This window comes from Rhinopithecus roxellana, chromosome 4, assembly GCF_007565055.1.
Source record: "Rhinopithecus roxellana isolate Shanxi Qingling chromosome 4, ASM756505v1, whole genome shotgun sequence".
In the NCBI taxonomy this organism is placed as follows: domain Eukaryota; kingdom Metazoa; phylum Chordata; class Mammalia; order Primates; family Cercopithecidae; genus Rhinopithecus; species Rhinopithecus roxellana.
In genome coordinates this window covers 15,017,390-15,035,688 of record NC_044552.1, presented here as the reverse complement: position 1 = coordinate 15,035,688, position 18,299 = coordinate 15,017,390, and the positions used below count along the sequence as shown (strand labels likewise).

At 44.3% G+C, this 18,299-nt stretch overlaps 1 protein-coding gene across 4 annotated transcripts in view; it reads right to left on the bottom strand.

Moving 5' to 3' along the window:
* The window catches only part of LYRM4 (LYR motif containing 4), a 201,481-nt gene that overhangs the window by 62,652 nt on the left and 120,530 nt on the right, over positions 1 to 18,299 (bottom strand). Inside the window, exons 3-4 of one of the 4 annotated variants that reach the window (XM_030928692.1) lie at positions 9,117 to 9,147; positions 6,566 to 7,258 (exon numbers count right to left, since the gene is read on the bottom strand). The exons of 2 other annotated variants lie outside the window; for them this stretch is intronic. In XM_030928692.1, coding sequence (XP_030784552.1) covers positions 9,142 to 9,147 — 6 coding nt within the window. In that variant the 3' untranslated portion in view covers positions 6,566 to 7,258; positions 9,117 to 9,141. Of the gene's footprint in view, positions 1 to 6,565; positions 7,259 to 9,116; positions 9,148 to 14,586; positions 14,671 to 18,299 lie in introns of those variants that run through there. One more of the 4 variants, XM_030928691.1, reaches the window with a different exon arrangement.

Below are 18,299 nucleotides of genomic sequence, written 5' to 3'. Positions count from 1 at the left end.
ACAAACTTATTCTCTTACAGTTATGGAGGCCAGAAGTCAAAAATCAGGTTCACTGGGTGAAAGTCAAGGTGTTGTCAGGGCTGGCTTCTTCCCGAGGCTCTGGGGAGAATCGGTTTCCTTGCCTTTTCCAGCTTGCATGGCCTCCAGCATTGCTAAGCGTGTGGTGCCTGCCTCATCCTCAAAGCAGCCACTCCGATCTCTGCTTCTGTCATTCTCTCCCTCAGCAGCCAAACCTCCCTCTGTCTTCCTCTTAGAAGAAGAGTTGTGATGACAGTAGGCCAATGTGGATAACCCAGGCTGATCTCCATCTTAAGGTTCTCATTTGATCATACCTGTGAAGTCCCTTTTGCCATAGAATGTAACATTCACAGGTCTCGGGGATTAGGATGCGGATGCCTTTGGGGGTCATTATTCAGCCTACCATATCTTACTTTATGGTTTTGTTGAAAACAATTGTTTAAAAAAATTTTAATGTATCTTACTGTAGAAAATGTGAAAATACAGCTCTAGGACTATCCTTACTCCACCAGCCACACTGAAGAGGGGGAGAAATGAGAGCGCAGAGCAGCGCAACAGGCCAAGTCAGAGAGATTCGTGCCGAGGTGAAGCAGGGGTGTGGAGGGACGGGAAGGAAGCTGCGCTGCGGAAGTCTTCATTCAAAGTTGGTTAAGCACTTGGAACATGCTTTCCTTACAGATTATGTTCTAAATATGGATTAGGTTTCCAGCTCTGACTACAAAAACTAATTAAATCTGAAATCTTTTTATTAAGAGGTACTAGAGAGAGGAATTCTGAACTGTGGAGCCCTGAATAGACTATGCTTCCTCTGTACACACCTCAGGGCTGGGAGAGACGCTGGTGTGAGTGAGGTCTTGGGCCTGGGAGTGGGCTGCAGGGGGAATTCAGGAGAGCTCTCCTCCTGGTGGACCATGGAGGGCCTGGAGGCCAACGCTGGGATTCTGGGATTAGTGGGGCTGGAGGAGACATGGGGGCCCTGGGGATCCGGCTGACACTGGCCTCCCAAGTGAGCTTTATCTGCCAAGTAGGGGCTAGAGAGCAAGGCTGTTGCTCCCTGCTCCTCAGGCTGGGATTGCACAGGGGACCTGGGAACAGGGAGACTGGCAGCTGCTGCGGCTGCTGCCCCACTGGTCCTCCGGAGTAGGGAGCCCTTCACCTTTGTCACCTATAGAACTGCAGCCACATGGGGCACTCTAACAAGCAGACCTGGGCCCCAGTGAGATGACAAAGAAAAATACCAATACGTCTAAGGGAATCCAGGAGTCAGAGAGAAAAAAATCAGAAAGAAATGGCTGCTTCTAAAACTGTGGAGGAGAGGAAGACAAGCGGTACGCAGTAAGAGCACTCAGAGACTCGGGAAAACAACTAGGAAGCAATACACTTACTTATGAAATGTATGTCTAGGGAAACAGGGCTTGGTGGGAACAACTGGTAACCTCTTACACATAATAGTAAAAAATATATGCTTCTAATTATAAGCACTGGGTTACAGAAGACAGTCATTAAGGGCACAGAAAAGTAGAACGGAATTTCCAAACTGACAAAAGAAAAGAAAGATAAAAAGGGAACGAATAGTTACCTGATAAAACCATTAAAAATAAGGAAGGGAAAAGAGAGAATCAACTAAAATACATAATAGCATAAGACAGAATACAATGAACTCCATCAGCCATAATATGAAATGTGAATGGACTAACCGGGATAGGTAACAAAACAAGACAAAAACCCCTTAAACAAAAGTGGTAAAGGAAGACTGAAAATCAAGGGATGCGTTCAGATGTACCGGGTACATTTGTGGGGGAAAATTCTATATTAACATTTGACAAGGCAGAATTGAGTCTAAAACCTTCCAACTAAATAATGAGCCACATTTACAGAAAGGATGCAGCCATCATAAACCTGTATGCACTAAATAAGACTGTAGCTAAGCACATAAAACCTAAATTACTAGAAATAAAAGGAGAAACTGACAAAGGCAAAATGATGGTGGGGAACTTTGACATTCCTCTTTCCAAGCTGGATAGAAACAGTACATTTACAAAGGTAATGACAGATAATCTGAATAATACAATGGACAAACTAAATATACACACATGTATCTCAGAGAATACATTAAAAAAAATGGCATCTGGCCGGGTGCAATGGCTCACGCCTGTAATCCCAGCAGTTTGGGAGGTAAAGGCAGGAGGATCACTTGAGGCCAGGAGTTTGAGACCAACTTGGCACCTCATCTCTTAAAAGAGAAAAAAGAAAATTGTGCCTGAAAGAAAGCTCCCTCCAAAAGCAACAAAGAAAACGTTGTCTGCAAGCCATTCACAAAACTTCATCAAGGGCTAGGCCAAAAGAAGGTCTGAAAAGGTTCAAACCAGTAGATATTTTAATCTCTTCTATGGTAATTGGTCTATTCAAGCTTTCTATTCCTCAGGTTAATTTACTTTTTTATTAGATTTTCAAATTAGCTGCCACAGAGCTGTCCATAGCTTTTTCCTACGCCATATCCTCACTATGCAATTATTAAGAATGACATTATAGAAGAATATTTAAAGACCTGGAAAATATGTTTTATGAAAAGCAGCAGCAGGATACAACTCATAAATGAGAGGCAATCATTGTACGCCTTGGCTTCTCTATTTTATCCCTGACGTACGCCTTTATCTTTAAGCAGTCGTGGATCCCCAGTTGACAGATCAAGATATATCAGCAGATCCTAAATTTTAACTTGGTTTAACCCAAAGCAAGTTTTCATGATTGTACTCAATTCCTTGTGGCTTTCAGGACATGCCCACAGAAAAGAAAAAGAGCATTTTTGCATCTCACCTCTTAACCTCCCTGCCTCTTTGGGATTAAGTTTGAGGATTACTTGCTTAATACATAAGCAACACGTATTTAGGAAAGTGACATTTATTGGGCATGTGCTAAGCTTACATGCTTTAGTTTCTCAGTTTTTGCCCTGTCCTATGCAATACATAATATTCACATTTCCTTAGGAATGAGTATATGGAATCAGAGAAACTGAGTAACCTGTGTACATTTGCACAACTGGTAAATGAATTATGGACCTGAGATATTCCTTTCCAGGTTTTCTGACTTCAAAATCTAGCACTGAAAACAACAAAAACAAAAACTACAACACTCCTCCTCTGAAAGAGTGTCTTCTTTCTAATTAACATTTTCAATGAAAATCCCATGCTTTCAAAGAGGAGTACCCAGCCTGTGCGACAAAAGGCTGAGAGTGAAAGTGGGAGGCCTGATTTCCAAGTTTAACTTGTAGTTCTGCTCCAGGAGCACATCTCAGCTACAGTTGTTTTCAGAAATGTGAGTTCAGGATATTAACGAGTAATGCTGAGCAAAGAAAATCACAAGCCAACCGTCTTTTGGATCACATAAGTGGAACTTATCTTTGTGAAGCTCCATGGGGAGCCGCAAACCACTTGCCCAGTTTCTTTGAGTTTATTCAGATTTAGCCAGAAAAGGAAGCTGGCTGAAGCAAAGGAGAACTAGAACTCCCATCTCCATGTAACCTATTTGCAGCTCTGCCAAGGCTGCAGAGCCAGCAGCCGCTGTGGCCTATCAGTGCTCATGAGAAGTGAGTCTTGCAAGGAAATGACATTTCCTTCCCAGGGTAGGGAAGCACGCACTGCTGAGATTCTACGGGTGTGACGGCAGCACCGGACACTGGACAAGAAAGATGACTAGAGGCAACTCGCCAGTCTCCCCAAGGAATCAGGAGTGGTTACTTTGCCTCTTGCCTCTTTTTTCTGTTGTTGTTGTGTTGGGCAGGGTGTGTGCGCATGTGCTGGGCAGCCTGAGGGCCACTTGTCCCGGTGCTGCCATCTCACGGGTGAGGCCATAGGCAGCACTGTTTTACACATCAAGATGGTAGCTAGAAACAGAGGGCCATTTCCTCTCATATAAAAACAAAATCAAGATGATCGATCGTTTTCTTCTTAGGTTTTCCGAAATTTTATTTTCTAAAAAAGGACAGAATGTTTTTTTGTGACTGTAGGCAGCAGATTCCTGACAGTGTCTGCTGTCTGACAGGGATGCAAGGGACATGGCTGTCCTTTAGAATACAGAAGCAAATTTGCACAGGTTTAAATATAGCACGCCACCACCACCTGCGAGGAAGGCTTGAAAGACATGATCCTGGTCCGTCCAGCCTCTGCCAATGATTCCAAACTTTGCTTGTACACTGGCATCCCTTGGAGGGCTTTAGAATATTCTGATGCTTGGGTCACACTTAAGAGACTACGATACTTGGCCTGGGGTGTTCTTATACATCAGAATTATAAAATATTGTGGTAAAATACACATAACATAAAACCATTTAAACCACTTCAAAGTGTGTAATTCAGTGGTAATAGGTACATTCACAATTGTACAATCATCAACACTATTTAGTTCTGGAAATTTTCATCACTCCAAAAGGAAACCCCATACTCATTAAGCAGCCACTCCCCGTTTTCTTATTTTCCCAGCCTCTGGCAACCACGAATCTATATTCTGTTTCTATGGGTTTCCGTAGACATTTCATACAGAAATAATATACTACGTGGCCTTTGTGTCAGGCTTCTTTCATTTACCGCAGTGTTTTCAAGGGTCATCCAGGTTGTCAACATGCATAAGTACTTCGTGACTTCTAAGGAGGAATAATATTCCATTGCGTGGATAGACCACATTTTGTTGGCCGTTTCCTCAGCTGAAGGACATTTGGGGTGTTTCCATCTTTTGGCTACTGAAAATAGTGCTGCTGTGAACATACGAATACAAGACTATGTTTGAACCTGTTTCAATTCTTTTGGAGTGAAATTACTGGGTCATATGGTAATTCTATGTTTAACTTATTGAGGAAGTGACAAGTTGCTTTCCACACATGTCAGGATTTTACAAGCTTCCCAGGTGAGTGTAATGTCTGGCCAAGGCTAAGAACCAAGTTGGTTAAGATAGGGCTTTCAGTTTTTACATAAGATAAGCAAGAAAATAAAGATAAAATCAGCAAAATCCAGATAAAAGAACTGACTCCACAAAGAAATTATAAGGAAAAAGAAGAGCAAGGAAGAAAAAAACATACACATGGGGCCTATAGATTTCTTTTAAAGACATATTACAGACAGATCACCCAGTTTGAAAACTGGTGATATTTGTGAGACATTAAAATTTTAACACTTTGTATTTGATGATATTAAGGAATTAGTATTATTTTGTTAGTTACGATAATGGTACCATAGCTATGTTTTAAAAAGAATCATCTTTTCAGACATGTACCAAAATAGTTTAATATGAAACGAATACACATTTTCTCAAAACAATACGGGACAGCATGGGTAGCTGTAAGGATGAAAAAAATACCAGCTATTGATATTACAAGAGTATCTAACTCTTAAAAATGGGTGATGGATACACAGGACTCCTTTGACAATTCTACATACTTTTGTATATGTTCACATTTTTCCATAATAACAGGCTAAAAAGCAAAAGGTCTTAGTCATCGCAAACTGACAAATTGGGGAAAACGTCATCAAATGTCTATTTAAGAGATCTCATCCCTATTCCTTTTCCTTCCCCTCCCTTGGTAACAGCACTCCTAGGACTGTGACGAGTGCAGATCACTCCAGGTGTGATTTTCGTGGGAACGGAATTGGCTCCCTAGGTGGCCTTCATTCCTCTGGATGCCTCAGGCCTGTCTCCTCCAAAGACAAGAACTTTCTTTTAAGTTTTCCTGCTAAATACACTCAAAAAAGCTTTCTAGCTCTAGACTTTCAAACAAACACAATACTGGTGTGTGTGTGTGTGTGTGTGTGTTTGTTAAATAGACATTTACTATTTTATCGATTTTTTTTTTTTTTTTTTTTTTTTTTTTTTTTTTTGAGGCAGAGTCTCGCTCTGTCGCCCAGGCTGGAGTGCAGTGGCCGGATCTCAGCTCACTGCAAGCTCCGCCTCCCGGGTTTACGCCATTCTCTTGCCTCAGCCTCCCGAGTAGCTGGGACTACAGGCGCCCGCCACTTCGCCCGGCTAGTTTTTTTGTATTTTTAGTAGAGACGGGGTTTCACCGTGTTAGCCAGGATGGTCTCGATCTCCTGACCTCGTGATCCGCCCGTCTCGGCCTCCCAAAGTGCTGGGATTACAGGCTTGAGCCACCGCGCCCGGCCTATTTTATCGATTTTAAGTGTACAGTTCTGTGGCGTTAAGTACATTCACACTGTTGTACAACCATCAACAGCATCCTTCTCCAGAATCTTTTCATTTTTCCTCCACTGAAACCCTGTAGCCATTAAACACTCACTCTCCGTCCCCCCCCGCTCCAGCCCTTGGCAACCCCAATTCTACTTTCTGTCTATAGGGGGACTCTAGCGACTCCTATAAGTGGAATCATACAGCATTTGTTTCTTCTATGGCTTACTTCACTTAGGACCATGTCCTCAAGGTTCATCCTTGTTGTGGCACGTGGCAGAATTTCCTTCCTTTTTAGGGCTGAGTAACATTCCATTGTATGGCTACACCACATTTTGTTCATCCATCCATCTGTTGAGGACACTGGGTTGCTGTTGTGAATAATACTGCTCTGAACGTTGGTGGGCAAGTATCATTTTGAGTCCCCGCTTTCAGTTCTCTGAGGCATATACTGAGAAACGGAATTACTAGATCATTTGGTCATTCTGTTCAATACTTTTAAAACCAAATCAATATTCTTCTAAGTGATAACTTGTCCCATTTCCTGCTGCTTCTTTGACTGGGGCTGGGTTGAGGGTGGAGAAGGGAGAAGGCAGGCTAATGTAGTACTTAAGAGCCTGGGGTTTGTTCCAAGACAAACCTGGTTTAAACACCTGCTCTGCCAATCACTGGCTCAGACACTTTGGGTTTCACCTAACTCTGTAGTCTCAGTTTCCTCACCTACAGAATGGGATAATATCAATTTTACATAAATTAGATGGTATTTATAATGTCTTAGTACAACGCCTGGCACACAGCATTCAATTAATGGCTTCTAGTAATTGATTACTTCCCTTTCAACAATCCCAGGTATTGTCAAAGAAGGTGGCATTTACTAATGAGTCTCACAGGTTCTAGCCACGGTCTGTGGTAATGGCACGCTAAACCACCCCAAGGAGCAATGCTTGTAGGAGAACTGGGTAGACTTCCTTCATTTCCTGTGGCAGAGGGCTCTGCAAAGAAGAAACTCTGGTCTCTTCCCGATGTCTCTTAACAGCTTTATGGAGATTTAATTCATACACCATCAAATCTATCCAATTAAAGTGTACAATTCAATGGTTTTTAGTATATTCACAGTTGTGCATCCATTACCACAATCAATTTTAGAGCATTTTCATTACTCCCAAGGAAACACCACTCATTAGTCACCTTTCAAATGTCCCATCCTCCCTAGCCCCTCGCAACCACTAACCCACTTTCTGTCTCTATGCATTCACCTATTTTGGCCATTTTATAAAAATGAAATCATACAATGCGTGACTTTTTGTGTCTGGCTTCTTTCCCATAGCATAATGTTCTCAAGGGCCATCCATGTTCTAGTGCGTGTCAGTGCTTTGTTCCGTTTTACCACCAGTAATACGTTTATTGTATGGCTACACTACATGTTGCTCATCCATTTATTATCTGATGGCCATCTGAGTTGTTTCTACTTTTTGGCTATTGCTAATAAAGTTTCAATACATATCTGCATGTAAGTCTTTGTGTGCACATGTTTTCATTCCTCTTGAGTATACATGGAGGGATGGGATTGCTGGATCATACTACCTCTTCTTTTTAAGCCTCAACATAGAATTGTTGCTTCTAGGATCTGTCAAGAGATTACCAGACAAGCAAACACCAAGCTCTTGGAATTGGCCCCACTCCTCCACTTAGAGAGAAGCTTACAAAGGTGTTCAGGTTGGTACTTTGTAATCTCACTGTACTGATACTGAGCATCATCTTTGCGCGCAGTTCCTCCTCACAAAGGAACTCTAGTGTTCTTTAAATAATGACTCTGCTACCCAGCTGGTGATATGCCTCTATATGTCTACCTGTATTTAAAATAATTTTCCCTGGATGATGGAGATTTTAATATTCTGCCTCTAATGTCCTGTGACTCCATCTGCATAATTAAAACCACCCACTTGATTGTTGCCCTATTCTCAGAGAAGAGAGGATTCCCGCTCTTTTGTAGACGTTGCCACTCAGGTCACACACTAGAGTAAGAGTTAACAAGGCTGTGAGTTTGCAAGCTGCCTGTGGCCAACACCCAAATTATCCTCATCTGAATGTATTTTTGAGGGAGGATATGGAGCATTCGTCCTGCCATTTTTGCAAATCACAGCAGCCAAGTCTTCTGACCCCTTTCCACTGTGTTACTCATAGACTTGAGGTGGTGCAGACTTAACTTTGACTTTGGTCAAAATGTACTGGGTATGGTGGTGGCTCCATAAGTCGCCAAGAAAAATACAATGGTGCTGCCTTTCAGCAGGTCAAAAAGGATTCCAAAAAGACTGATGGTAGATAAGGAGCTCTCAGAAGGTTTCATGAAAGTAAATTTCATGATGACAAAAGAAGACATTTCTGCCAAGATTTTATATATAGAAGAAAAGATATTCAAAGGCCAGGTATGGTAGTGCACACCTGTAATCCCAGCACTTTGGGAGGCCAAGGTGGGCAGATTGCTTGACCCTAGGAGTTTGAGACCAGCCTGGGCAACATGGCAAAACCCTATCTCTACAAACAACACAAAAATTAACCAGGCATGGTGGCACACGCCTGTAGTCCCAGCTACTCGGGAGGCTGAGGTGGGAGGATCACCTGAGACTGGGGAGATCGAGGCTGCAGTGAGCCACAATCATGCCAACTGCACTTCAGCCTGGGCCAACAGAGTGACACCCTGTATCCAAAAAAAAAAAAAAAAAAGTATATATATATATATTCGATAGTTTTTCTTACTTAAAGAATTTTTATCAGTAGCCAGTAAGAATAACTACTTTTTTTAATGACTGATTTCTAGACTAAGTCACAAGAAAACCTTATATACTATGACATCTGTATATTAAGGAATTCTAACATGCTCCCCCCTGAAAACACAAGAGAATATCAAGATGCAATAGAAAACAAACCTGGTGGCAGACATGACTATGGACTTTATGCCTGGGGGGAGAAAACAGAAAAAACTAAAAGAAAGTTAAGAGTAAGAGTTAACAGAAAGAAAGAGGTCTTTGGGATTTCAAACAGAAGCAAGTGCTAGAGGTGTTTAAGATAGGGTAAAAGATAGAAATGAGATTAATCCTTTAGACATAGACATTTTGCTCTTCAAAATCAGGTTAATACTTTGAAGTCTTAAAGAAAGTCTTTCGAGCAATCAGAGGACTTCAAAGTGATTGTTACACACAAGCCTAAAAGATTTTGATCTCAAAAGAAGAATAATATTAATGTTCATTGAGTACCTACTATGTTCTAGGCCCTTATGCTAGGTACTTTGTCGATGTAATTGAATGTCGTCCTTGTTAACATTCTTGGGAAATAGGTCTTGACATCTCTGTGGTAGGAGAAGACAGGCCTGGAGAGCAGAAGTAGCTTGTTCTGAATGACAATAACTGGTGAGTGGCAGAGCAAAGTAGCCCTGTCAGCCCAGTGCCTCTGATATTCCCAGGCACCGCTGCATTCCACCTCGCTAACTGGAGAAACACCAGCAACTCTGGAAACATGGTGAGCGTATCATATCCAGAACTCTGACCAATGAAGGCGCAGGCTTCATTCAAAGTTAGACAACAGGATATCAAGGTTCATTCATGACACAGGTCACTCTGTATTTACAAATACACACCGGAGTAGGGCACGGAGGAGTATCAGATAAAAGTTAATGTTTGGCTCGATTTAAAACAGTAGCACTTGACTGGTTTTCGACACTTTTGCTATGATTGTGTTTAATATTAACAAGATATTGTTAAATTAGGTTTAGCCTAAAGCTGCCTCTTTACATATTTTAAAGGTTTCTGTGTACATAGTGAACGGTAACCTAACTGGATGTGTTACACAGACTATAATCTACTCTTGTGCTGATCACTGAGCTTTGGCTACCGGCAGCCAATTGTTCAAACTGCGCTCAAGTGAGGCAAACAAACAAACTGTAGCCAGTCTGGCTGTTTAGCATCTCACTTCCATTTTCTGTACATCCTTTTCCTTTTTTTTGCCTATAAATTTTCTTCCAGGCTGGGGTGTGGTGGCTCATGCCTGTGACCCCACCACTTTTTTTTTTTTTTTGAGATAGGGTCTTGCTCTGTTGTCCAGGCTGGGGGGCAGTGGTGTGATCACGGCTCACTGCAGCTTTGGCCTCCCAGGCTCAAGTGATCCTCCCACATAAGAGTCCCAAGCAGCTGGGACAAGCACACCACCAATTCCCAGGCTGAGGCAGGTGGATCACTCGTGCCCAGGAGTTTGAGACCAGCCTGGAAAACATGGTAAAACCCTGTCCCTCCCAAAATACAAAAATTAGTGGGGCATGGTGCTGTGCCTGGCCCAGCTACTTGGGAGGCTTAGGTGGGAAGATCACTTAAGCCTGGGAGTCCAAGGCTGCAGTGAGCCGTGATTGCACCACTGCCTCCCAGCCTGGGCAACAGAGCGAGACCTTGTCTCAAAAGAAAAAAAAAAAATCTTTCACCACATTACTGTGCTGGAGCCTCTCTGAACCTATTCTGACTCACAGGCTGCCTGATTTGCAAATTGTTATTTGCTCAGTTAAACGTGGTTAAATTTAATTTGTCTAAGGTTTTTCTTTTAACAATACTTAAAACAAAATAAAGCTTAACTAAAATTTGAAAAGATTGAAAAAGTCTGTTTGCAGGAAGGAGTATTTAAACCTGTACAATGAGTATTTCCAAAGGACACAAGGGTGTGGCATTGCAGGACACCAACACAAAGGTTTAGATACACTATGATGTGCTTTCTGTACTTTACAAGTCAAAAGTACAGGTATTCACAGTGTGTGGCTGAGGATCCCATTTCTGGGAACATGGAGTTGGGCTCGGGAAAGTCAATTTGGGCTTCAACTTGATTTGCACTTGGGAACACGTGAGGCTTATCATTTCCTAGATTCTTAACCATTCCACAAAAGCATGTTAAAAATGTAACATACGTGCTTAAAAATGGTTAAGAAGGTCAATTTTATGTTATGTGTATTTTGCCACCATGAGAAATAAAAGAGGTAACACAAATTGAAACCAAAATGTAGATGCTTCCCTTTTTCCTAGACTGTGAGCAGTACTGACTTCCTTATGCCACTTCCACCTCCTAAATAACCAACCAAATGGATTTAAAAGCCTTCCAACTTGTTTTTCAGGTGTCTAGTTCTACAAGTATTCAAGCATTGTTTCTCTCTGTAGAAATCAGACCAAGAGCCTCTATGTGTGATTATGACCACCACTACCTTTGGTTATAATTATTTTGGACGTTCAGCTTTTGAATCTAATTTTCATGTCTGAAAAACTACTTTCGTAACAGTTGAGCATTGATCACATTTGTGGAAATAAAAATAAGATGGCACTGTTGAGGGCACTGGCCCTTCACAGGAAAAATGCAGATGGAAGAGATGGGGTGGTATGACTCAGGGTCCTCACGCTCACGTATTTTCTATTAAGAGGATGAGGTCACAACAGAAAAGTACACTGCCTTAGGTCATAGGATTGTAGCCTGATTTATCAGTAACTTGCCCTCTGTCCTTGGCAATCGCTTGGCTTCTCTGAGCATCAGTTTTCTCTTCTGTAGAGTGGAGAGTATGCTGATTTCCCAGGTCCCTGCTGCAAAAGCCACTCAAGCTTCTATCATTCCACAGAAAGGAAGACTTCTTCAATAGCCCGGGCAGGAACTTGTAAACATAGGATTTCTTCTGCCGACTCACATGTCCACAGTAGCAGAACAGTACTGGTGTGGATGAAGGAACCTCATTATGTCAAAACGAATACTACCATCAAACGTGACAGCTGGAAAAAGTTTAACTGATAATTGAGTAGACCTTTCATTTTACAGAGCAGGAAAGGAAAATCCCAAAAGGCCAAAGGGCATGACCAACGTCTCAGCACTCACAGAGGTCAGAGCTGGAAGGGATTCTAGAGTTTTTGAGGGAGGCTTTTCCAAACTTTTACCCGCCCCCCCCACCAAACTGAATTGTGACCCTCACTACCACTGACACATATGCATCAGGGTATAAAAAAGGTTAAGAGAAAAGGTTAAAGTTTCCAATGACTTGGTTTGCAGCTCAGCCTTTTTGTTTCCCAGAAGAAGAAACTGAGATCCAGAGAGGTTAAGACCAGGTCAAACTACAAACCACAAGTAGAGCCGACCCACAAACATACCTATTTACCCAGCACAAACCCACGCCACGATCGCTGAGGGTCTGTGACAGGCTGCCCTGCTTCTGTGCATGTGTGGGGGGGATGCGGGTACGGGTGATAAGGGAACTGGTGTGGCAGATGGTATTTTCCAATGCTTGTCTTACAATGACTGGACCCTCCTCTACTGAGAGAAGGGGTTTATCTTCTTCTAAGTGAACCCGGACAGGTTCTGTAACCTTGACAGTGGAGGTGATGCTGTACAACTCCTGAGGCTGTGCCATAGAGACAATATGGCTTCTGTCTGGCTCTCTCTGCTGGGACTCTTCTTGCCCTTGGAACCCAGCTGCCACGTTGTGAGGAAGCCCAGGTTACAGTGAGGCCATGTGCGCTACGTTCTGGCTGACACCCTGGCCAGACTCCTGGCTCACAGCCAGCATCAACCTCCAGACAGCTACGTAAAAAATGATTCCTGTCGCCAGCTTTCCAGTCTTCCAGCTGAGGTTCCATCACTGTGGAGCAACACAAGTCCCCCTCGCCGTGCCCTGTCTGAATTCTTGACCGGTAGAAGTGGGGTGTGGCAATAAATGAAGATTGTTCTTTGAAGCCACTAAGTTTTAGGGGATGATTTACTGTGCAGCAATAACTGATACATAAGGTCCTTAAGTTACCAGCCATCGTTGGATTTCTTGATTTTCATTTCTACCATTCAACCATTCCCAACCCCCTTCTACTGTTTACTGTTAAAGGCCATGCACCTTTTCATTTTTTCCCCTTAAAACCTGAAACATGATTTTTTCCCTAATGACTTAGCCTGTGTATTAGGAGACGACGTAAACCAACGACAACTCTTCGGGGCTCACAGCCATGCCCAGATTGAAGAGCCCAGGACGCTTTACCTACGCTGCCTCGTAACTTCAGTTTCTGGAATGCCTTATCCTAAGGACAGCACAGCCATCCCTAGCCATGGACCCTTGGCCTACTGGCCTCATGCAGATGTCTCCCAGAAGGCTGCTTCGCGGGCTGGTTCCCCGTGTTTTCAGTTTTCAACAGCACTCCTATATCCCTGCCCTACTCTGACTCCCCATGTGGCTGCACTCTGGATATGCTCTGTCAGCCTCTCAAGAAGCTGGGATGCCACATGTATTGGTTCAGAGCCGGTGAGAGATCAGTGATGCCACTTCATGTGCGCAATGGCTCAGGGGTGATCCCGACAAGTGACATCTGTTAGCACTGTAGGGCCTGTGGCCACATTGAGGAGGCCAAGCCCTGCACCACGAGCGGATCTTCTGTGTGAGGGGAGTCTGATGCCGTGTCAACACACCACTGTCATTCAGGGAATGGTGGCCAATCTTACACAAATTTGCCTTCTGGCTCCAGTGACTTACGGCAACCTCTGGGGCACAGTTTCGCCACTGGGGATGGTCTTCAGGCCCATAATTGTGTGACTGCGTGCTTATGCATGGGCAAGTTTTACTGGCAACGTTAGTAATTCCTATTTCCTTAGTATAATAGATTGGTGACTGTGATACAGACATCGGGAGGTTGACAGACACAATAACAGGACCTGTTATAAAGACAAACTGAGTATTGTGTCCTTGGCCTTGAGATGTGACTGGCATAGGCCTAAGCTCACACGGCCTGATAGTGCACACAACCGGTTAAAAAAGCCAGGGGGAAGAAATCGGCTTGGTCATCTCTCTCCATCTTGTTTTCTCTGTCCTCCCAGAATTTTAGAGTGCTAAGGGTCTCTTCTGAAAGCTTCAAAAACACAAGGCAATACAGCTCTGATGGAGGCAAATTTTACAGCAGAAGAACCTGAGTGCCCCAAAGGCTGCAGGAACAAAAAATACCAAACAGCAAGAATTAACAGCATGAGAAAGCATGCGGCCAGCAGATGGCAACAGAGGCCTTTGTGAGCTACTGGCTGCCTGGTTCTGAAGTGCTGGAAGGTGGCTCTTCACAGCTATTGTATAAGTGATTTATGTATTTGGATTCTGCTCAATGTTATATATGCATTACTGAATAAAACATTCACAGTGTATTTTCCACCAGCAGCAGAGCTCCAATTCTAAGCTTCTCAGGTCTAATTCCCAGGGCTCAAAGGAGTCTCTGACATCAAACTGCTTTCCTCCCTGAACAGCTATTTCATACTCCAGAAAAAGAAATGCTTAGAGAGGTGAGAGCGATCTGATGTGACCACGTAGTCAGAATGCCCACCAACTCTGTGTGAGGAAGAGCAAATGTCTGTCAGGTGGTTTCCTCAAGGCCAATGTGTGCAGGGCTTCCCCAGGCTCCAGCTGCTGTTCCCTGCCTTCCTCCTGGCGGCTGTGCCTTGCTCAGCTACCTGCACTGAGATACAGGCAAGTCTTGGGTGAGAGCTGGCCTCAGCTTGGACAAGAAAAAGAAGTGGCTTACGTGAAAGAAATATGTCAGGTGAGGCCGGGCACGGTGGCTCACACCTGTAATCCCAGCACTTTGGGAGGCTAAGGCAGGTGGATCATGAGGTCAGGAGATTGAGACCATCCTGGCTAACATGGTGAAACCCTGTCTCTGCTAAAAATACAAAAAAAACTAGCCAGGCATGGTGGCGGGCACCTGTAGTCCCAGCTACTCGGGAGGCTGAGGCAGGAGAACAGCGGGAACCCAGGAGGCAGAGCTTGCAGTGAGCTGAGATCATGCCACGGCACTCCAGCCTGGGTGACAGCGAGACTCCGTCTCAAAAAAGAAAAGAAATACGTCAGGTGAATTTCCCAAACCAGGTATTTACTACCCGTGGCCCCAGGAGCTGGGAAATCACTTCATTCCTGCCTGGGAGCAGGAGTTGCGGGTGTCTGGGAGCTGCAGTGCGGCACTCACTCCCAGGCTGCCCGGCTTTCCCTGCAAACCTCCGTAATCCCCTCCTGCATGAGTTTCTGTGAGGCCACGCTGGGTGACCTCTGAGGTCTCCTTTAGGTCTGTGTGCTGAGACGCCTTGATGTGACATGGGAAGCAGGTGCAGGCCACAGAGTTTCTAGCAATGAGCCCAGCGTGAGATTCAGTGTGATGGGGTGGCCCCCAGAGGAGGACGCACTTCCCTGGGAACATATTTGAGAGGTAAAAGGGCAGGCCCCATCTCCAGGCCTGGTGCTGGAAGACAGTTCCACAGAAAACAGAACAATGGGCACATCCCTGTGGAAAACAGCAACCTGGCATTCCAAACACACAATGCATGTGTTGGCATTCCGTCTTTAGTCACTAACACGTCATATGAGTTGGAATCTGAGGCAAGCTTCTCCTGCTCCTTTCTCCTATTTGCTCCCCACATTTGGTTTCTCTCTTAGAGCAAAGGAGAGAAAATGCAGTTCTGGTGAGTGGAGGAGCCAGCAGCATCTACAGCATTTCCCCCAAGTGGTGGCATGCACCTGTGTAAGCGCCTTACCTCACTGCCACTGTAAGCAGTGCTGTGAAGTCGGCACTATTATCATTCTCATTTTGCAGGAGAGGAACTGAAGTTTATAAAGATTAATAAAACATGTGCTTAATTTCACTTGGTTAATATGTGGTGCAGCGGGAACTAAACCCAGCGCCTGACTCCGAAGTCAACGCACTTCATCCCTGCGACGGCGAGGGCGAGGCTGTGGAATTTCTCTGCCACACCTAAGGCCCTCTACCCACCAAGTAACAAAAAAGCTTCACTGAAAGGGAAAGCAACAGGAACCCCGCCTTATAAGGAAAAAAACATCACAAGAGAGAAGGCTGCCAGGGAGGAGGAAAGAAAAATCATTTCCTGTTTTCATTCCTCATGTCTATTAATATGAAATGGTAGAAAACATCAGAAAGGTCACCAGTATGTCTTTCATATATGCCCACTTGATGTGGTCTTATTTATACCCATGGCTTCATCACCAATGCTCTAGTAATACTGACTGCCAGATGCAGATTCCTAACTCAAGCCTGCAAACCAGCATATTCAGCCTTTACATCCCCTCTAGAGCTCCTGCATTCCATTCCATTCCATTCCCCTTGGCACTCTCTTCCCTCAGCCGTCAAATGATCTCTTGCTTGGATTAGGTTTCTGCCTGGACACTAGGCCTCCACGATCAACCCCCCGATTAACTGTTCCCATGATTGCAATTTCTCTAGCACATGTATACATCCGATGACATTGCATCAGTGCTCCAAATATTCTAATGCCACCTCACGGCCCATGGTGCTTGCGGCACTGGATTCAGACCTGCCTGCCTCAGCACGGGCTGTGTCTCATCCAGCACACACCACAAGCCTGTGAGTTCAGGGGCAGTTTAGTAGCCTGTTTCCCTTGTTCAGTCCTAGTAGATGAACGGCTGAGAACTACATGAATCGTGCGAAGTGCTGACGGGTCCCTTACTGATGGCCTGTCCCTAAGGAGACTCGACTCAGAGTAAAGAAGGGGCCTGTGCTGGGCCTGTGTTTCCATCTTGCATCGCATGCTATCTTCTGAGGGGTATTGTTATCTTCATGTTTTTTATTGGTGAAAAAACAGAAATGCTGAGAAGTTAGATAGTAAACTTTTATGCAGTCCACAGAGCTGGAAAAGGGAGAGCCAAGATTTATACCCCCCAGGCAGGACCTGGAGTGCTTGTGAAACACGGGTCCTGCTCAGTGGCCCATTCCACAGCTGCCCTCCTTCCGTCTCAACACAGCCCCAATTTTCCCCTGAAGTGGGCCTCCTCCCAGCCTAGCCCCAAGCCATCCATCTTGCTCGACCTAAGGCAGTTGTGGTGCGGTCCGGCTACCTGTCCAGTGAACAGCTTAGGCATCACTGTACACCACAAGTCTGGTCAATGTGGCTAGAGGAGGGGGTGCCTGGGCCTTCTGCAAAAGGGTTCTTTGCTCTCAAAGGGGCTTTTCTATTTTTACTGTTGGACACTGCTAAACCGGAGCTAGGAGGTCAGTCTGTGGGCAGACTCACTGTTTATACAATAATTCTAATACAGTCTCACATCAGGGGTTTAGAGAGAAGGTGAGAGACCATCAAAGATGGCCATTTGAGGTCAATGTACAGAGAAGCGGAAGAGCACTGAGAGCTCAGCACTGGGATGGATAGAATGATTTCCCCATCATCTATTGCCCCAGAGGCAGGGGCTTTTCCTACTTGGGAGTTAAACCTCAGTGGCCTGCTGGAAGCCACTGGTACTAGGCCATTGGTATTACTTCAGTAGAACTGGGATTTATGTTTTCATGATGCTCCTCATTGGGTCACAGGTAAGCTTTGTTGTAATGTTTGTGTTTGAGGCCACAAAAAAATTTTTAAAGTAATTTAAACTTACATGTTTGATATGAGTTCATTTTGTTACCTTAACAAAATAAGGACGTGCTGGGATTTTCTTTTCTTTTACCAGGTTAATGACTCTAGGAAGTAAACATGTGTAGTCATGGTCTAGCTCAAGTCACTCATAATATTTTAACCTGGATTTTAGGTTAAATAATGGATAAAGTACCTAATTAGGCTACTAATAAATCACTTCAGGATTTCACCTAAAATGTCAGTGACCAAAAGTAGATGAATGTCCTCTTTCCCTGAAAACTGAGGATCAATGTGAGGTTACAGTTGAAACCATGGGTTATCAATGTCCATAGAATATACGGACCCTAGGTAAGTAGAAAGTTCTTGAATTGCCGGGCGCGGTGGCTCACGCCTGTAATCCCAGCACTTTGGGAGGCCGAGGCAGGTGGATCACGAGGTCAGGAGATCCAGACCATCCTGGCTAACACGGTGAAATCCTATCTCTACTAAAAATACAAAAAATTAGCCGGGCGTGGTGGCGGCGCCTGTAGTCCCAGCTACTCGGGAGGCTGAGGCAGGAGAATGATGTGAACCCGGGAGGCGGAGCTTGCAGTGAGCCGAGATTTCGCCACTGCACTCCAGCCTGGGCGACAGAGCAAGACTCCGTCTCAAAAAAAAAAAAAAAAGTCCTTGAATTTGCTTAACCAAATTTTATATATGCTCATGTG